The 21502-nt window shown below is 35.4% G+C and overlaps 1 protein-coding gene across 2 annotated transcripts in view; it reads right to left on the bottom strand.

Moving 5' to 3' along the window:
* Positions 1 to 697: 697 nt before the first annotated feature.
* Positions 698 to 21502, bottom strand: part of ITGB3BP (integrin subunit beta 3 binding protein) — a 65362-nt gene continuing 44557 nt past the window's right edge. Inside the window, exons 5-9 of one of the 2 annotated variants that reach the window (XM_032844895.1) lie at positions 13887 to 13965; positions 13405 to 13498; positions 12839 to 12898; positions 6078 to 6128; positions 698 to 1681 (exon numbers count right to left, since the gene is read on the bottom strand). In XM_032844895.1, the coding sequence (XP_032700786.1) occupies positions 1674 to 1681; positions 6078 to 6128; positions 12839 to 12898; positions 13405 to 13498; positions 13887 to 13965 (292 nt within the window). In that variant the 3' untranslated portion in view covers positions 698 to 1673. The remainder of the gene's footprint in view (positions 1682 to 6077; positions 6129 to 12838; positions 12899 to 13404; positions 13499 to 13886; positions 13966 to 21502) is intronic. The other variant, XM_032844896.1, reaches the window with a different exon arrangement.

Here is a 21502-nt window from a genome sequence, read left to right on the forward strand (position 1 = left end):
TGGTTGGAGTAACACAGGGGTTTCAAGTCTCAATTGGTCTCTCTTCTGTTATGTTCATTGGAAGATCAGGGCCAAGTGTATCCCCCCGCCTTCCTCCATGACGCACCCCCCTTCCCCCCATATAAACATTAGTTTTGTCTGTGGATCTTTCTGCTTTGTCCTTCATGTGGCCTCCAAGGGTGATAAAGCGAGAGTCATCTGATCTACAATGAAGAGAACTGGGAAATGATTCTTAGCAGACCCAGCTGTTCTGAAAGGCAAAAGCTTAGTGTATCGAGGTCAAACATACAGTAACTGACTTAATAGCATTAAGCACATACCTACATAACTTGTATTACATATGCAACCAATCTACTTTTTAACCCTTTATTTCCTGACTAATATGTTTCTTTATATGCTTTTGGCTTTGCAATGCTAGAACACAAAGGAATTATCCTTTCTGGTGTACTTAGGTAATGTCCTATTAGAAGGACTGTATCATAAAGTGTTCTTAATATTTAGCAGACTGATTATCTTTAAAATCTTATTTAAATAGTACCAAAAAATCATTACTGAAGGAAATTAGATTTAATAGTTACTTGGGTTATTATTTACTATCCATGTCATTTAATAGTTTTTAAAAACTCATTTTCATTTTAAGAGGTAAATCTGAAGTTTCTCTAAATGGAAGATCAGTTATTTTCAAACTTAAGTTAAATTTTGTTTCAGATTTTCATATAGTATTTTTATTTACATGATAAAATAATGTACAAATTTTGTCAAGACTTAGGGCAAGTACCAAGGGAGTAGCATTTTTTTCCCCGTAGAAATGGTCAAAGAAAAATACAGAGGTCTTAAAAAAAAGTTATCAATTTATAACACATCCTGTGATTCCTACTTCCCCTTTATTTTGTGATAGTATGAGGATGATACAAAATAACACCACAGAAAAACAGAAATTGAAATTAATGCTTCAAAATAATTTGGAGGTGATTACATGCCCCATAAAAAAGATCTTTTCTTTAAATTCAGTAGAGTCTGCAGTTCAGTTTAAGAACAACTTGTACTGAAAAATACATTCCACAATTTTATAAAAGGAGGTGTGAAAATTTTAAAACTTGGAAAATAGTTCTTCGGTATAAGCACAGAAATAACTTAGAGGATAAAAACACACCCCTGAGATAGTGGATACACAATAAACTTTTAGAAAAAATTTAAAAGTTTAAAAAGAATCTAATACTCATTTGGGGCCTTCCATGGAAAAATGATACCGAATTCCATTTGCCATTAAATTTAATCTGAGTTTTAAAACATAGTTTTATTAAAGTGCCATTTTCATAAATGCTTTAAAAATCTACCCACAATCAACTAAAAAAAAAAAAAAATCCAAAAACCCTATCCACAAATGCTAAAAGTATACAGAAGTATATGTGATAGAGAAAAGAAGTTAATATCCTCTTCTACATGTTGGCTTACATTAAAGGGTCAAGAAGAAATGTATTATTTACATTGAGATTATCTACTGGTGTGTGTAGAAAGTTTAAATTAGCTGCAAGAAATTTTATCTAGACCGGCACCTGCCTAGTGCTATGATCTGGTATTTACTGGGCAGATTAATTACAAACATTTCTTCTGTTCCTTTAAATATGATCAGGCAGATGCAGAAGTTGGTGTTCATAGTAAGTGCATTTCTTTTAAATGCCTGTAGGATATAAAAGATGATTATTAAATCAAGAATTAGATTCCACATTAACATGCATCTCATACACTACTTAAATGATTTAAACACCCATTTACCAGGTAATCTGGTACCTCGTTTAGATACTGGTAATCTCTCATTTGCTTATTTTTGGGTCTTCTAACAAGATTCAGCTTCACAAATAATTGTCAATAGGGCTTACTCAGACACCACACTCTTTATGTGAAGATGGATCATGAGATACTTCTCAGATATTTCTAAAACTCCTACATGATCTACTTGCTGAAAACACCAAAATCTACATGCCTTTTGTCTATAAGCCTTCAGGGACTTTCGGCAGGTGTTTCCTCCAACAGCTGCCCCCCAAAAAAAGAGACCATATTTACTGGCATTCCTATTCAGAGTATGTCCCTCTGGGGCCTCCTAGTGGTGGCAGAAGTTCTTGCCGTTTGGTTTAGGACCTCTGTGAGAGGAAGCCTTCAGCCGTTGGCAAATGATGGCATATTTCCCATAGGGTACATGGACCTTTCACTCCTGAAATACCCCTTCCATGCTTACACTGGCAGCTATTAAGAAGTAATGCATGGTAGGCTCCTATATTTCCCTACTCATGAGAGTCCACATATATTCTTGTCCTAGAAGAAGGTAGGTTGCCAACTTGACAACCACCAATGCTTGCCAATTTGAGTTTGCTCTGAATTCCTGTGGAAGATTTTAAGCACTCTAGTGTTCACTTAATATCCCTATAGGTTACTGATACACAGTTATCAGACCTAATGACAATATTATACAGGAGAGTAAGACAATCATTAGTTACTATGGGGGAGGTGCTAGTTAAGCTCATTTTGTACAATCCCACAAAGTAAATATCAGTCCCATTTTATAATTAAGGTTTAGGGGAGCCAAGTGCCTTGTTAAGGCCACAGAGCTAAGTAGATAACAGAGCTGGTGCTGGACGTGTAATCCAAATCCTCTCCTCTGTTATAATGCCAGACCATGCAAAGGAGTTTCATCAGTTGATCAGGGCTGCTAGAAGTGTGTTGAGAAAGATTCTAACGCCAAATTCAGGATCCACCAAAAACAAATACTGTGATCAATGTCATGTGGACATGGAGTTTATTTCAAAGATCCAGCTTTCTCCTCGGGTTCAAGATTGAGATTCACAGGGTTCAAGATTTAGACTTAGTGTGGGAGAAAGAAGGTTCCACTTCTGCCTGAAGCCCACTCCGTATTAGTTACCCTAAGCTTCTGCCAGAGGGCCTGCCATGTTGGAAGTTACCAATTTCTCCACTAATCAAGTTGACACTTTAATCCTAAATGGACTCATCCTTTATTGTGCTTGCTATTGCCCAGAATCCTAGAAAGAAGAGGGGTCTGAACTTGTATTGCTTATCATAGCTTGCCTTATTATCATTTCATGTATAGAATATAAATCTTAGATGTTTAGCTTGATCACTAGGTTTAAAAGGTTGGCATAATACAAGTGCTATGTTTATACTAAGCCTCATACTTTTGTTAACCAAATTATTTACCCAGTTGTTTCTAGATATATTACCCCAGTATCTCCTGCAGTATCCCCTGTTAATATTAGCCTACCATGCTCCCTCCAGTCCTTTGCTGGTCTTTGTCCTGTGTGTGGCCTACAGGTTGCCACCTCTCTTACTCACACTCTCTCTTATTCTAACATTATTTTATAATGGCTTTGCTTGTTAAAGGCTCTGGGAGTGAATCTGGGGTATTTCTCCCCCCTGAATAATAAAGGTCAGGAGGAATAATCACTTAGGTGTGAAAGAGGACAGGAACTGACATAGATGGGGAAGTTGGCCACAATGGTATTAGGAGTACTGGGCTTGTCAGAGGTTTTTAGAACATAGGACAAAATCAGAGTTTAATACCCTCCCTTAGTCATACCAATTGGACAGCTATGACAAATGCACAAAAAAGGAACAATGAGAGAACATGGAACAGAAGGATCTGAAGAAGTCTAATGCAAGGTGAGTCATAAGCAGGTTTTGAAAGATGGATAAATTTTTTACAATGATGGGGGAAAACATGTTAAGCAGAGGAAAGACAAGAACAAAGATAAGGGAATGAGAAAGTTTCTCTCTGAGGAATGTGTCTGGAGAATGGTACATAATCCGGAGAGACTAAGGACCAAGGACAAGGTAAGCTGTGGTCACATTAGGAAGAGTTCTGAATGTTAGTATAAATTTGGATTTTACTGTGAATATGATAGAGTGATATCTTCTTAAGCATAATTTGTTCAGTAGCAGGACAGGCTGTAGGGATAAGGGACCGAGGGGCAGAGAGGCAGGTTACAATGGGGAGGATAAAGTATAAATTTGGATTTTACTGTGAATATGGTAGAGTGATATCTTCTGAAACATAATTTGTCCAATAGCAGGACAGGCTGTAGGGATAAGGGACCGAGGGGCAGAGGCAGCTTACAGTGGGGAGGATAATCTGGATGAGAGGTCATGGAGGAATAAACGAGTGCAGGGGCATGGAAGGGAGAGGTCAACATTTTTAGAAGGGAGCTGACCTGGCAGCAGGTGCACATGGGGGCACAAAAAAGGGACAGAATTTTGAGGTTGTAAGCCTTATCACTGGATGAATGTAATCCCTACAAAAGTAGAATGAGTTAGAATTTGGGGGGGAAATGATGAAATGAAATCAGTGTTCTTGGGGGACAATATATGGCAGCTGAGATTGTGGGTTTATAGCTCAGGAAGAAGGTCAAAATCGATTTGGAAACTATAAGTTCCACTAAGATAAGAACTAAAGTCAAGGAATGGGTGAGATCATGAAGAAAGTGCCCAAAATAAGAAAACACAGTCAAATGAACCCAGAGAAATGCCTCAAAGGTTTAGTCCAATTTCATTTCATTGTTATTTCTCTCTACTGCTTTCCACAAAAAGGGAAGCGGAGTGGTGGGTCAACCTTCATTCCTGCAAGTTTTTTGTAAGCACTACTCATATTAAAGACTCAGAATAACACCCCTAACATTCTAATTTTTATTAGAATCCAGAAACACAAAGCTATTCTCAGTACTCTACGTTCTCCAAAGTTCACAAATGAGACCATCATATACTAAATGTGTATGTTATTAGCCAGATGTATAACAGTAACTATGTATTTATGATAGCCATCTAATAGTTGTCTGTGGACTGCCATGGACCAGAAATTTTCCACAAAATGTTTAACCCTATGACGAGTACATCTGCATATGTATATATATTAGATCCTTACTATTTCATAGGAACTAAAACCTTTGACTTGCAGTGAAGCCTGACAATCATAGTTTACTATTGTGAGTGGGCAAAGCAAAGGCTCTGATACCAGCCTACTCAGGTTAGCCTCCTGGCTCTGTTTCTGAGGTAATTCTAGGACAAGGTTATTAACCTCTTTGTGCCTCAGTTTCCTCACCTATAAAATAAAGACAATAACTGTATATCACATACATTGTTGAAAAGGTTGAGTGTAATCTGTATAAAGTGCCTGTAGTAGTACCTGGCATGCTGGCAGTGCTTAGTAAGTGTCAGTTATTATTATAAACTATTATTTGTTGTGTACAACAGATTAAACATTATAATGAATGAAAAGTGACACAATTTTGTACATAAGATGCTTCGCAAATATTTTGAAAACTGTTAGTTAGGAAGCTAATACTAATCATTTGAAATACCATTTCCAAAGAAATGTATTTTCAGTATAGAATTTATTTTGCCTTAATTTGTTTCTAAGAGATAGCAGGCAACATGTGGTTAGCGTCTAAGAATCTTAATTGGAATATCGCTGCCACTAAGTCTGGGATAGGCTAGTTCTTAATGCAAACCTTCAGTTACAGGCACATTAGACACTAATATCACATTATGACTCATACTGCTTCTAGCTAATATGTTATAAATTTATCATTTTTACTTATATTGCTGAATCTATAGGGAACTGTTTTGAAGGAAAGATACAACTAATTAATATATAATTATTTACTGAATTCAGCAAATTTCCAAGTTCATAGACTTGTTGTATCTCATTCAGTTACATGTGTCCTACAGAAACTATAACTCACCTGTCAGTACCTAATTCGTTATTTATACTAAAGGTGCTAAATTAAGAGCCCTCTATACACTCACCTAAATATATGTGCTTTTTCACTTTTAAAGCTAGGCTGATGAGCTCTACAGTTCTTTTTAATCAGCCTCTCATTCACACATCTTGTCAGATTGTCCTATTATTTATAAAAATAGATTAAATATAATTTCAAAAACACCTCCAAAGCTCATGTCCTTATTTTCTTCATAGACAGTATCAAATTTGATAATATAAATAAAATGTTTCCATCTGAACAAAACAGTGAAATTTAACAAGGCTAACCTTAATTAGAATGGTGAAAGCCTACCTTTGTTTAAAATGCCCTTAAGGAATTCATAGCTGTCAAGATGATACAATCCTATAAGAAAAAAATATTTTTTTCAGAAAACAGTTCAAAGTAAGTTGTCACAGTATATGATGCAGAATAAATGCTGAATCAAATGAAATTAAAGAACTTAGACCTTTATTTTACATTACAAATAGCTTTGGGGTTATAAATTCTCATTTCAACATCTTACCAATTTGCCCAGTTCTCTTTCAGAATGTACATTTAAGAATTTAGGATAAAAAGTGCCAAAAAGACTTATTATTATAATGTATGCTTATGCTTTGTTAAAATTATTTGTCTTTTGTGACAGATTCTACAATCCCGAGGGCAGGACTATCTATGTTTGCCTTGTTAATTACTGTATCCCCAGTGCTAGAAAAGGGCCTGGCTCATCATAGGCATTCAGTAAATATTAAATGGATGAGGCATGTAAGGAGATCATAATTTTTTAAAAATTTTTTATTTATTTATTTGACAGAGAGAGATCACAAGTAGGCAGAGAGGCAGGCAGGGCGGGTTGGGGGAGCACGCTCCCGGCCGAGCAGAGAGCCTGATGTGGGGCTCGATCCCAGGACCCTGAGATCATGACCTGAGCTGAAGGCAGTGGCCTAAACCACTGAGCCACCCAGGTGCCTCAAAAGAGATCATGATTTATAAGTATTTGAAAATATTTAAATTCCTTCAGAAAATTCTTAGAATGGCATTTATTTTTACTCATTCATTGAACACGCATTGTGGGCCTTCTATCAGGTTATATACTAGGCTCTGGGGCTATAATACAGAGATACAAGCTTTGTTTGTTTGCCAAGGAGGAGCCCAGGAGCCCTCTAACTGGACAATTACAATACACTACAATACTACAGCATAATACATTTATAAACATTTAGACAAGTGATGTAAGTCCAGAAGAAGCAATTTAGCTTTACCTAGGCAAGCTGGGGAAAGTTACACAGAGGATGTGACATCTGAGGCTGACCTTAAAGAATGAGCAGGAATTTACTAGACAGAGATGGAAGAAAGAGCAATCAATGTAGAGAGAGAAGCAGTAGAGGCCTGGAGTTCACAAAGAGAGAGATTCCAGAGGGCTGAAGTCACATGGTGGGAACATATGCATTCAAAGGCCTTTCCTCCTGTATGAGGTCTGAGCTGGAGGAAAAATCACCTAATACTTTTTACAGAAGTCCTGCTTTTAACTATATAATTAGCTATATGACACCATAAATACCTGCTATATTATTTTATATATGTGTTTAATACATAAACAACTTAGAAAATTTATCTAACTCTTTTCTGAGGAGCATTTCTGACTACTCTAAGAGTTAAAATGGGGAAAAAAAATGTTCACCTGTCAGGTGACATAAAACCAATTTCTACTAAATGTGCCAGAATAATTTTTCTCCACCTCAAGAATGGTTAGTCTTCAGTCTGTTCATTACTGTCTTTTTATAGTATTTTTATTTAATAAAACCTATTAAGACTACCATACAAATCTCTTTACTTATGCTTTTATCTTTTAACTGATCAATTTTTATATTGCTGACATCCCTTCTTCACCATTTGCTCATTTAAAAATTCATAGTATGTGAGATATGTCTCTGGAGAAAATGTCTACAAAATTTGTTACAGCTGGCAAATGTGTATGAGTCAGTGATAGCACATGACTAAATGCTTCACAGAAAATAAAATTTGTTTCTGTAGTAAGCAGAACTGTTTAAATGTTATTTATTTTTATGTTTCAAAGAAAATATATTGTGAAGTGCTGCATTGATTTAATACGCAACAATGTCTGTGTACATGCTGTAGAAGGAAAATTTATGAAACCTTTGCACAACTCCTTTAATTGAATTTTCCAAATCTCTCACCACACACAAATAATCAATATCTTCTGCAGAGAAAACCAGTCAGAATTATTACAGTCTTTCGTTTCAATTTTGTTGTCATCAGCACATACAGAGCACCTGGATATTCGTAATGTCTGATAGCAAGTTATTTACACCTCTTAAACACATAATTGCTATTAAGTGAGTTCAAATCTATGGTTTAATTTTTTTAAACTGATTATTTAAAAGATAAAAATGATCATACTTCTAAAGAGGTATACAAAAATTCAAATTGCAGAAGAAATTATTTAAAAGGCTTTGAAAAGTAATAGATCAGTTTATTTTTTCTTAAATCCTAGACAAATCTCAAGTAAGCAGTCAAAATATATCCCCAAAACAGTGATGAATAGTGTAAGACAAGGGCATTAATATTATTAATAGGAAAGGTATGAACCACGTACAACATACATGGTACGTGAATTCTGAGAAAGAGTAAGGACTATAGTTGTACATTAATGTAGATCTCGGTCACCAAAACTAGTATCTCCTTTTTTTTTTTTTTAATCTCCAGAAAAACCAAGAACATTAAGGCACAGGAAGGAATTTTTGTTGTTTCTTCTAAAACTCATGTCTTGACTTCAAACTTCAGTGCTTTTAAAACTGAAGTATTTAAAAAATGATACTGTTTACTGTTAAGATATAAAAAACAAAAAGGGTAGTAGTTTTCTAGGGAGTAAAATTATTTGGTCGATATGATAAATACTTTTTCAAGATTGAGTGGGGGAAAGAACAACATATTTTTAAGTTAAAAAATACTTCCATGGGTGGTTAGAATGAAAAGGCAATATCAAACTATTTTATAGTCTTAGAACAAAAAGAGTTTAAAATTTGTCCTGTAGTCCAAGAATCTGAAAACTTAAAATCCTATGACCCAGATGTATTTTACAATGTAAGACAGTAAGGTAGCTAAAGAAAACAGAAATGTTATAGTTTGTGCTTTTCTTTTGAAGGCCCCAGCTAGAAATTCTGAAATATTTTGTATTACAAACAGCTGAGACAATCAACTTTTTTGAACAATGTAAAGTTCAGATGGTTACATTTCATTTCAAATATGCATAGTGCAACCTACACAATTATTCTCAAAACAGATAAAATATGTTTTGGACTAAAGCTAAGTGTCTAGATTGCATATCTTGGCAACTGTTCTACAATTTGCTTACATTCTTTTCAAAAACATTTTGTTTACTGGAAGTACTGGTCATAGGCAAACAATGATGGTATTTTTTAATATTTCCAGAAAAAAACGAAAATACTAAGTACTATATAATGCCATCTATTGACTTAGGAATATTTGTATCAAGTTGTTTTAAGTAGAGGTTGATTATGTAAAGTAAATAAATTTCATGCCTTACCATGTGATGATAATGTGACATTCCATCTGTATCAACCCATTGAATGGTCATGTTTTAAATCTTCAGCATAACAAATTAAGAATAATTATGAAAATTCACATCTAAATCTAACAGAAAAAGGACCTTTCATCTCATTATTTTTCTAAGAGTCATAAAGGCAATATTATTAAGGAAAGTGAAGTTAGGCTTACTTCCTAAGTAACTGAAAAAAAGAGAGAAAGCCTTCCTTTGTTTAAGAAATTTGTACTTAGCAGGGGAGAGCATCTTTTATTCATATACTCTATCAAAGCATTCCCTGATTTGCGATGTCCAGTTCTTTTTAAAACTATGTAAATCTCAGTGTACCTTTTCAAGTTACTGTATACGTTTTAATTTCCCCTGAATGTTACATAAAAACTTAAGAATGTGTGTCAGATGTCTATTTATTTAAAACACTAGCGTGTTATTTTCACAGTTCTACTGCTCTGCTGGTAATAAAGACTACAACTGATGCTAAAACAAGCTAGCAGTGACATGGAAAAATAAATAGAACTAGAGGACCGACAAGAAGAGGCAGCAACAGCATAAATGTTGGAATTTTCCTGATACTGTCTACTTTAACTATTCTAGGAAAATTTTATGAGAATCTGAAGGACATTGTTTTGATCATGAAACAAGTAATTTGTTATTTTCATTAAGTACCTAATAAAACAAATCTCATACATATTATGGGAGTTATTTTTATATTATATAATTTCTAATATTAAAAAGATTCCCCAAACATTTTAAATTTTAACCAATTCTGGATAATAGCATAGTAAAAGAAAGAAGTAAAGGAGAAATTTCTATAAAAAGTTGAAGGTTGGATCCCCAAATAAGGAACATACAAGGCAAATTAGTTTGAGATGTCAAAAATACTAGCAAAGTCCTTGTAAAATGAATGTATAAATAAAAAAGGTTGAAAGTTATGAACTCAGCAAAAATAATTATATGTGTATAAATGTGTTGATATACATCATCTTTAATCAAAAACAAAGCAAAATCACCAAAATAAAAATATATATATATTATGAACCAGAGAGAGAAGAGGGGAAAACACTCAGTAAAAACACTCAAACTCAAATTGTAAAGGAAGTAAGCTTCAGAAGATTTTTCAGGCAACAGCACTTTAAAAAAATTAGTTGAAAAGGGGCGCCTGGGTGGCTCAGTGGGTTAAAGCCTCTGCCTTCAGCTCAGGTCATAATCCCAGGGTCCTGGAATCGAGCCCCACATCAGGCTCTCTGCTGGGCAGGGAGCTTGCTTCCCCCTCTCTCTCTGCTTGCCTCTCTGCCTACTTGTGATCTCTGTCAAATAAATAAATAAAATCTTTAAAAAAAAAATTAGTTGAAAAGCGAATGAAGATCTGAACACCTCGGGAAATATAAAAGCTAATGCAGCTCTTGCCAAGATACAGAAATGGAAGATGACATATATTCTACTATATATTTTTATAGCTATTATACATTTTATTTATCTAAACTCAGTTTTCATTTAAAATTTTTTTTTCAAAGATTTTATTTATTTATTTGGCAGAGAGATAGCACAAGTAAGCACAGTGGCAGTCAGAGGGAGAGAAAGAAGCAGGCTCTCTGCTGAGCAGGGAGCAGGATGTGGGGCTTGATCCCAAGACTATGGAACCATGACCTGAGCCAAAGGCAGCCGCCCAACCAAGTGAGCCACCCAGGCGCCCCTCAGTTTTCATTTAAACCACAACAAATAATCAGTGCTAATTAGACATTTTAAAACGTGATTTAGTCATAGTAGTCTCCTCTATGCATGAACAAACAGTCCTTAGGGAAAACTTCGTAATGGGCAAGTCAGTTCCAATGCCTAAAATACTAGAAAATAGTTTTGAGGCTGGTCATGCATAAACACACAAAGGATTGGTATATACTAGGTAACTGAAGGGAGACAATTTTTAACACACGGAATATAACTTCAACATCTTAATAAATATTTAGGGAAGGCAACAATACTTTTGGAAAACTTTTTCTCATTATTAAAGTGACAATTCACTTATTTATTCTACAATTTTCCTTTCCTTATTTCTCAAAATTTAGTGAAAGCCAACTCTGTAAAGCCCCATTCTAGTCAATTCTAGGAAATTACAGACTGAAAAAAATTCACACCATCGGCACATAATATATAGAAGAAAGATTTCCTCTGTTTTGGAAATAGTAAACATTTTAATTTCCCCTTATGATCCTCTAAAACTTGTCAAGTTAAAAGAGGCTGAAACCCAGCTACACATTATAAGCCAGTTTCACAGTATAGAAGAGATCTTAAGCCTTTCCTAAAAGCTAACTTCATAGTCTTAAATTCTTGGGATCATAGTGAAAGTTAGCTGCTCTACTGAATGGCTCAGGAAACCTGCTCAGCTCTCTTCCCACATGAGCCTTGGAGGAATCTCGACAGGGCTAGCTAGTGCCCTGCATTACCCAGGTGGCCTTCGGAAGTAACAGGGAATCCCAGCACTTTCCAGTGCAAATTCATCACTGGCTTGTAAAAGATCCTAAATACAGTCTAATATACTACACTGGCTGAAGTGGTTTCAGTTATGCCTCATATGTTTGAATCTAAACACTGGGATGACTAGAAGATTTCATTTGTTGTAGGAAGAGGGAACATGAAGCAATGAGAAAAACCACACTACTTGAGGTTAGACTGGTCTTTAGTTGCAATCTCCACTCTGACACTTAAGTAGTAGTATCTTTGGGCAAGTTACTTAACATTTTTTATCTTTGTTCCTTATCTATAATGACAAGGATATCTTGCAGAGTTGCTACAAAGATCTGCTCGCTGATCCTAGTACATAGTAATTACTGGTCCATTACTATAAATGGTAGTCATTGGTAACTCAAATATGGTGGACTAAAACATGGCTACCTGTTTAAAGGCCAACCTCCACTTGCAGAGATTGCAAAATGGCATTCATGTCAGTAATACTAAAATGATCTCTCTTAAGTTGGTCTAAAGGTTTTAATAGTTTATAGTCCATGATCATTTTGCTTACTGAGGTATGGATGTGCATGTGTTATGCGAAAACCTGCTAATTTAGTTTCCCATACTGCGAAATGCTCAGAGGCATATGAGTTCACAGTAGATCAAACATCATTAATGATCTGAAAGTTTTCAGAACACTGGTTACAAAGTAACTTTTTATGCTCTGTGTGATCCTAATTCACTATTAAAAGTTGCTAAATATTAATGCTTTGTTCTCCCTATTTGTCTATATTCTCAAGAACTTTTAATAAAAGGGCAAAATTTAAATCTTACACTGAAAATTGTATTTCAAAAGTTATTTTAAAAGTTTAATCATCAGGGAAGTTATCTTATCAGACATAGTCTGTCAAATTCAGAATAAGGTTTGCAAATGAGATTTATGATCTTTTAAAAAGATCACACTAAAAAAGGACTCATGATGACCGGTTTTCGATGATGAAATGAGATGAAAGGATTTTTTTATATAAATGAAAACACAATTCTTTACCTTTGTTGGGAAGTCCTGAACTCTTCTTTTCAAACAGTTTTTGTTCTGTTACTTTTATCACTAAAAAACAAACAAAAACCCCAAAACCAAAAAACAAAACAAAACAAAACAAAAACCCAACAACAACAAAAAAACTCATGTTAAGAATTAGCATGGCATATGAATAACTTCTCATCCTGGGATAACTTCACAAGAAAAAAATAATTTGAAGTAATATATATAGGTATCAAGTACAAAATGCAATACCTTATTATATCCTATATTTAAAGAATAAGCACCAGATTTTTTAAAAGTCTGGTTATCAGTTTGCAAGGCATATTCTTTTTCTTCATATTCAACAAGAATCCCTAAAGTAACATATCCTGGCAAAAGATATATATATGGCTTCTTATTCTCTAAATAATATTTCCATTACATGTTCAGTAATGCCATATATAAAAAAGTCTATCAGATTTAAATTTGGGGAAATTAGGTTTATCTCTAATACTGAAAACATTAGCATATATATTTATATTTACAAATAAGGAATGGAGAGATACCATTGAAAATTCATGAATTTTTCTTACTTAGTTCTTTCGTTTTCTGCATTTCTCTTTGTAAGAAACATGATGCATGTGAGACACCAAGGAGATTTTCAAGCTCTCTACTGCCCTCCAAAGCCTAAAAAAAAAGACATCTTAAATGAGTTAAGTTCTCTACAAACATAATATTACTGACAAGTCTAGTGAAAATACAGTTTATGGTTTCTTTCATCTGAAAAGCTTAAACTCTGTGGTGGGAAATTTAATTTTTTCTGGCAGGTCAAGTACTGCAAGCTTTAAAATGCGAAAAAGTCGCATATTACTAAAATATTATGGTTAATTCATGTTCCTATAAGAAAAATTCCCATGAAAAGGAAATTAGACATATTCCCTGCGAACTCTTTTCTGGATTGAATTCTCCAAGCTGGGGCTTCTTTCCTATTTTCCTTTTTCAAGTGGGGTAACAGACATAAAGACATAACAGAAAAATTATATGCCCCAAAGGAAAAAAAAAAAAAAAAGCTAACCTGTAGACTGCTTAAGTTTTGCATTATTTCCATGATTTCTTCTGATAATTTCTCAACTTTAGCTAGCAACACCATGAATCTATGAATGAAAAAAAAATTACCAAGATCAAGCATTTAAACACAGTAAGTCATTTTCACACCTTTAATTCTTTTTAAAAGATCTTAGATTCAGTTTTCTAATCCTTTTCTTTACAAGGTGGTAAAAGATGTAAATGTTCCTCCTTCATTCTTTCATCTCTTTATAAACACAACATATATTATCAGTCATCCTGCCGTTGGCGTTTTTGCTTTCTTTCATTCCCACTGAACAGGGGGAGAGGATGTGAAATGGAGTTAATTGGCTTGCTCTTTTCTCCACAGTACCACTCTGAGAACCCTAATTTTACCACTCTCCTTATTTATCTTGCTCTAAGTCTATGAGTCACTGTTACCCAGTGATTTTTTTTTTATATAAAAAATAAGATTTATGGCTTAATAAATTTCAGTGTGGGGATGCCTGGGTGGCTCAGTGGGTTAAGCCTCTGCCTTCGGCTCAGGTCATGATCTCGGGGTCCTGGGACTGAGCCCCACATCAGGCTCTCTGTTCAGTGGGGAGCCTGGTTCCCCCTGTCTCTCTGACTGCCTCTTTGCCTACTTGTGATCTGTCTCTCTGTGTCAAATAAATAAATAAAATCTTTAAAAAAATAAACAAATAAATAAATTTCAGTGTGATAAAGATTGTAAAGGTATTCTTTTAAATTTGAAAACAAAGAAAACTTCATTTGTAATCTTACCCCCTGAACATATCGCTAGTTAGCATATTAGCATACAGGAAAAATTCTTAAGGGTTTTTTTGAAACAATTTCTATAACTTTATATCATACTTTCCTAAATATAATATTACATATATATTTTTTGGCCGCATCACCCATAGGTTTGTAATTTTCAAGGCCGTGTAATACTGTACCTAGTAAATATACCAAAGATGATTTAACCATCCCTTTATTGTTCTAGTTTTAGTGTCTGTTCCAATTTCATAATCTATATCAGTGCAGTCTGGTATAAAATGTTAGCCACATATGTAATTTAAAATTTTCCAGTAGCCACACTGAAAGAAGTAAAAAGAAACAAGTGAAATTTATTTTAATAATATATTTTAATTAATATATCCAAAGTATTATCATTTCAAGTATCATCAATAAAAATTATTCATGAGCTGTTTTATGCTTTTTTTCAAAATCCGGTGTGTACTTTACACTGGCAGCACATCTCATTTCGGACTAGTCACATTTCAGATGCTCATGTGTGGCTGGCTAGTGACTACTGTTTCAGAGACCACCGATCTGTACTATTGATTTTATGAAAAGAAGCCAGAAATTTTATTTAAATGCTTTCAAAACCACATCAGTGTTATCCATTAACATTTCTGTACTATTAAAAATAAGACTAACATGATATGTTAAATTTTCATACACAATGAATATGTACAGTATGTTTCATCCAAGTAAAATATATGAGGTATGCAAGCAAGGAATGGAGAAACAGCATTTACGCAAAACCTAAAACTTAGGTGAGGAAAATGGAATTGCAGGTGATCTTTTTTCTTTAAAAGTTTTCCCTTATTATCATGTATTTCAATGAAGAATCACCTGTCAGAGGCCTTACTTGCTTAGTACCTGAACCTCAGTTTAAAAGATAGTGTCATAAAGGAATTCCAGCTACTTCCATTGAGCTCCCAAAGTCTCAAGGAGCAAGTGGGTTTAAATGATTCCCACCCAGGGCTGGGAACCTCTAACTTCCCCTAACGTTATATCAACGTTACTCACTGCCTCACAGGGGCAATGCTGGGCAAATGAGCTCTTTCACCCTGAGAAGCAATGCTAACGGCTCTTCATCTTGCACTCTTTTCCTGGGAGGACTGAAGTGACAGTCTCTCTACACCATCTTACCCGCCACACTTTAAAGAACTGATGATATACCTTGTTGACCCTTATGGAATTATGTGGGAAGAGTAGGTCCTGCAGGGCTGCCACCTGAATGACTCCAAGGGGCCTGTTAAGATAGATTAAGATGGGAATGGTGCCCCCAGGAGTTGTGCATGTGCATCCCCAAAGGACCTGTTAATAATTTTGTTTCTCAAGTCAAAATAGTTATTGAGGGGCTCAGCTAGGCAAACTGTTTTTGACAACGTTGGAGAGCCGTATGGCCTGAGTATCAAATAACTCGGGAAACTGTTTACAGAATATTCTTCACATGCTTGAGCTGCTTTCTCAGGGAAACTTGTCTTCACTGCATGACCAGTAGACTAGTAGATAATCCATCATTCTTTCCATTTTTATTTCATTTTTTAAAATTTTATTTTAATTTAATTTTTAAGTAAACTCTTTGCCTAACATGGGCCTCAAACTCAGGATCCTGAGATCAAGAGTCAAATGCTCCACTGACTGAGCCAGCCAGCCCATTTTTATTTTAATCTCCTTTCCTCTCCTTCTTTTACTTCTTTCTGGAGGAAATCAACTCCTCCCATCTTGATAGCAACAAGTTTCATGGAATGGATATATACACACACATATATTTCAAATCATCACATTATACACTTTAAATATATACAAATTTGTCAACTACATTTTTTTTTTTTCGATTTTATTTATTTGACAGACAGGGATCATAAGTAGGCAGAGAGGCAGGAAGAGAGGAGGAAGCAGGCTCCCTGCTGAGCAGACAGCCCGATGTGGGGCTCGATCCCAGGACGCTGGGATCATGACCTGAGCCGAAGGCAGAGGCCCCAACCCACTGAGCCACCCAGGCGCCCCTGTCAATTACATTTTTAAAAAGTTGGGGATAGTTACAAAAAGAACAAAAGCCCCTTAACCTTCTGCCACACACATGTCCTTCTAATCTGTAATCCTGGATTTCCTACCTATTTGGATTCTTCACTCTCTAGCTAAACTATGAGTGCTACAGAAATCTTACAGCAGTATTGATGGTCAATATTACAAGTATATGATTTGCTGGACCCCTGATACTGCTTAGTGCTTTTACTTAATTTAATGAACATTCTTTTATTCCCCACAAACCATTGCTCAAAATAATGGTCTAAACATAATCTCTGTTCCTTCATACTGAAATTAAACTTTTATATTCAGATTTTTGCCTTACTACTCTGTTGGTATTATATTCTCTCAAAGGCTACAATAAACTCTTAGTTAATTCCATTTCTAATAATTTACATCAAAGTCACTACCTATAAGAGATGTATTTGTATATAATCTCAAGAAACCTGAAAGTTATATGTACATTACAGGGATAAAATCCTCAGGGTTTTCTTTGTCCTCTTAATATTATGTCTTATAGAGAAAAAGGTAAATTGGTCACAGAACCTCTACTTACCTAATTTTTTATCTAAACTGATTATTTTGAATGATAATAGCTGGATTGTGACGATGAAATACATTGCTAAGTTTTTTTCTGAACTCTTTCCAAAGTCAACGCATGGTACTTGCTACTTTACAAGCTCTATCTTAATCTTTAAAATAACGCTCTGTGATACACATTATCTATACCATTTTACAGATATGGAAACTGAAACAAATTAATTATTCAGAGTTACACAATAAAGAACACAGTCATTGTGCATTCTTTGGAATTTTCTATATATAGCACCATGTTGTCTGCAAATAGAGATAGTTTTGTTTTTCTTTTGTTTTCTTTCTTCTTCCCTTCCCTCCCTCCTTCTAATTGCTCTGATTAGAATTTCCTGTAAACTGTTGAGTACTAGTGGTGAAAATGGGCATGCCCATCTTGTTACCGATCTTTGGGGGAAGGTTTTCATTCTTCCATGTAAAAATTTTGAACAGTTGAAAGGTAAGTCTCTTGTCAATATTGGTCTCTCTTTTAGTCTTTATGTACCTACAGAATACAGGCATGACTTTATTTTCATTTTAAGTTTTTGATAACCATGTTCAACTAACTCACCCTTAGAGACTTCTTAAGGGTGATTTAAGAAGATTTAAGAAGAAAATGATCCATAAATCCGATTCTTGTTGCATTACTGAATGCTTAAAATATAATAAACACTAACTCAGACTTAGAATTCTTTTGTTCCCCCAGACTTAGAATTCTGGGCAGCGGCTACCAGTCACAATTAACTGCATTCATAACAAACAAATAAAAAGCCCAGTTCTGGCATAATTCTTTATTTTATTTTTAAAAGATTTTATTTATTTATTGACAGAGAGAGAGAGATAGGCAGAGAGGAAGACAGAGGGGGAGGGGGAAGCAGGTTCCCTGCTGAGCAGAGAGCCCAGTGTGGGGCTTGATCCCAGAACCCCGAGATCACAACCTGAGCCAAAGGCAGAGGCTTGACCCACTGAGCCACCCAGGCGCTTCTCTAGCATAATTCTTTACAATTAGAAAGATTTTATTTGGATTAGTGTAGACATTTTTAAAAAATCTAAAATAAATTACTTTTTATCTACAAGAGAATAAGCCAATGGCTAAAAATAACCTTTATACAACAGGAGGGACTTTTGTGGTGATGGGAATGTCCTGTATCTTGGTGGTGGTGAATCTACACACGTGATAAAGTTACACAGGACTAAGAATACACACAACACACACCAACGAGTGCATGTAAAACTTCAGAAATCTGAATAAAAACCAGTGGACTGTGGCAATGTCAATTTTCTGGTTGTGATACTGTCCCACAGTTTTGCAAGATGTTATCATGTCAGTAAAGTGGGAAACGGTTACACATGATCTATTTTACTTCTCACAATGGCAAGTGAATCTACAATTTGAAAATTAAAAGTTTAGGGACGCCTGGGTGGCTCAGTGGGTTAAGCAGCTGCCTTCGGCTCAGGTCATGATCCCAGCGTCCTGGGATCGAGTCCCGCATCGGGCTCCTTGCTCTGCAGGGAGCCTGCTTCTCCCTCTGCCTCTGCCTGCCATTCTGTCACCTGTGCTCGCTCTCTCTCCCTCTCTCTCTCTGGCAAATAAATAAATAAAATCTTTAAAAAAAAAAAAAAAGAAAAAGAAAATTAAAAGTTTAATGGAAGTAAACCCTGCAGAAGGATAGTCACTATTACTGCATTTTCATAGCAGTCACAGTAGCCAGCAGGAAACTGCCAAGAGGAAGAAAAGCTAATGGCAGTGAATTATATAATATATTTTCCTTTCAGAATATAAAGGATATGGAACTTCACATAAAATATTAATGTGTAGGTGTTTGTTTATAAATGAGTTTTATTGACATGTCACTAACTGCTTGTTTTCTGGGGAAAAAATTTTAAGCCTAGAATGAGGAACTATATTTTCCTGCTGGAAGAATTCTTATATTTAAAACTTGCCAAATTGATTAACAGGGTGTCATTTTAGGACAAATACGTAATTGAAAAACAAAAAGTGTAAAAGAGTATATATTACACGCCATCTTCATATAAAAAGGGAAATCAGAAAAAAGAAATGAAACAACCTAATTTTATAAAAATAAACATAAGAAAGGTAAACCAGAAATTAATGAATTTTGTTACCTACAGGGAGTAGATAGAAAGAATGGGGCAGCGAGTGACACTTCTCTGAATATACTTTTTTGCAAAGTTTTGGCTTTTGGAACCATGTTAATGTTTTACATCGTTAAAAAAATTAAATCAGGGGCTCCTGGATGGCTCAGTCCTTAAGTGTCTGCCTTCGGCTCAGGTCATGATCGCAGGGTCCTCGGATCAAGCCCCGCATCAGACTCCCTGCTCAGCAGGAAGCCTGCTTCTCCCTCTCCTACTTTCCCTGCTCATATTCCCTCTCTCGCTGTGTCTCTCTCTGTCAAATAAATAAAATCTTAAAAAAAATTAAATCAAAAAGGATGAGAGAAAAAAAAGATTAAAATTGAATACAAATAGAAACAAGAGAACCTACCTACTTCAGGTGAATAACTAATTCTTCAAAGAACTAATCCAAGTAATGTGGAGAAAATGGAACCATTTTTACACTGTTGATGGGAATACAAACTGGGGCAGCCATTGCAGAAAACGGCATGGAGGTCCCTCAGAAAGTTAAAAATAGAACTACCCTACTATCCAACAATCACACCACTGGGTATTTACCCCCCAAATACAAAAACACTAATTCAAAGGGATACAAGCACCTCTATGATTACTGCAGCACTATTTACAATAGCCAAATTATGGAAGCAGCCCAAGTGTCCATCAATTGATGAACTGAGTAAAGAAGATGTGATACACACACATACAAGAATATTATTCAGCCATAAAAAAGAATGAAATCTTGCCATTTGCAACAACATGAATGGAGTTAGGTAGGGAGTATAATGCTAAGCAATAGAAGTCAGAGAAAGACATACTGTATGATTTCACTCATACCTGGAATTTAAGAAATAAATGAGCAAAGAAGACAAACCAATAAGCATTCTTTTTTTAAAATGTTTTAAAGATTTTTAAAAATTTTGACCTGAGCCAAAGGCAGACTGCTTAACTGACTGAGCCACCCAAGCATTCCCCAAGAAACAGGGGATTTTTTTTTTTAACAATTTTATTTATTTATTTGACAGAGAGAGATCACAAGTAGGCAGAGAGGCAGGCAGAGAGAGAGAGAGAGAGAGAGGAGGAAGCAGGCTCTCTGCCGAGCAGAGAGCTCAATGTGGGACTCGATCCCAGGATCCTGAGATCATGACCTGAGCTGAAGTCAGAGGCTTAACCCACTGAGCCACCCAGGCGCCCTAAGAAACAGATTCTTAATGACGAGAACAAACTGATGGTTACCAGAGGGGAGCCGTGTGTGTGTGTGTGGGGGGAATGGGTGAAATGGGTGATGAGGATTAAAGTGTACAATTATCATGCTGAATACTGAGTAATGTTTTGAATTGTTGAATCACTATATTTTACACCTGAAACTAATATAGCGCTGTTAACTACACTGGAATTAAAACAGAAAACAATATTAAAAGAGAACTAATCCACATAGTTCTGAACATATATATATATGTATATATGAACTATATACTATCAAATTAAAGACAAAGAAGACTGCAAACAAATCTTGAATGCTTGCAAGCTGGTTTTTAATAGCACTATGAATGCAGGAATTCTGAAACTATTTTGTGTTCATGTAAGATTAAGCAAATATGAAAATATATTGCTGCTATTAGGAGCCAAAGATCTACTGTCTCTGAGAAAGGCTGCAAACGTGGAAAGGGAAAAGCTAGGAAAAACCCTTTATCACTATAAACCCATGAATTTTTAAAAGGCTGACTAATAGAAGGAATGATGGAGTTAGAAAATCACCACTGTATAACCACTTCCGTACTATTTGACTTTGTAGGGTTCACATAGTAGGTGCGCATCATTTAATTCTTTGAAGGGCTCAATAGAACAAAAAGCAGAGGAAGGGAGGATTGGTTCCCAGCCTGTTTATTTTTTTAAATTTTTTTATTTTTTTAATTTCTTTTATTTTTTAGAGAGAGAGCAAGAGAGCAAGCATGGAGGGGAGGGGTAGGGGGAGAGGGAAAGAGTGAATCTCAAGCAGGCTCCATGGCCAGCATGAGGCTCTATCTCATGACCCTGAGAACGTGACCTGAACTGAAATGAAGAGTTGGACCCTAAAGGCACTGAGCCACCCAGGTAACT

Source organism: Lontra canadensis, unplaced genomic scaffold (genome assembly GCF_010015895.1).
Source record: "Lontra canadensis isolate GAN:19392208 unplaced genomic scaffold, GSC_riverotter_1.0 scaffold158, whole genome shotgun sequence".
Classification (NCBI taxonomy): Eukaryota; Metazoa; Chordata; class Mammalia; order Carnivora; family Mustelidae; genus Lontra; species Lontra canadensis.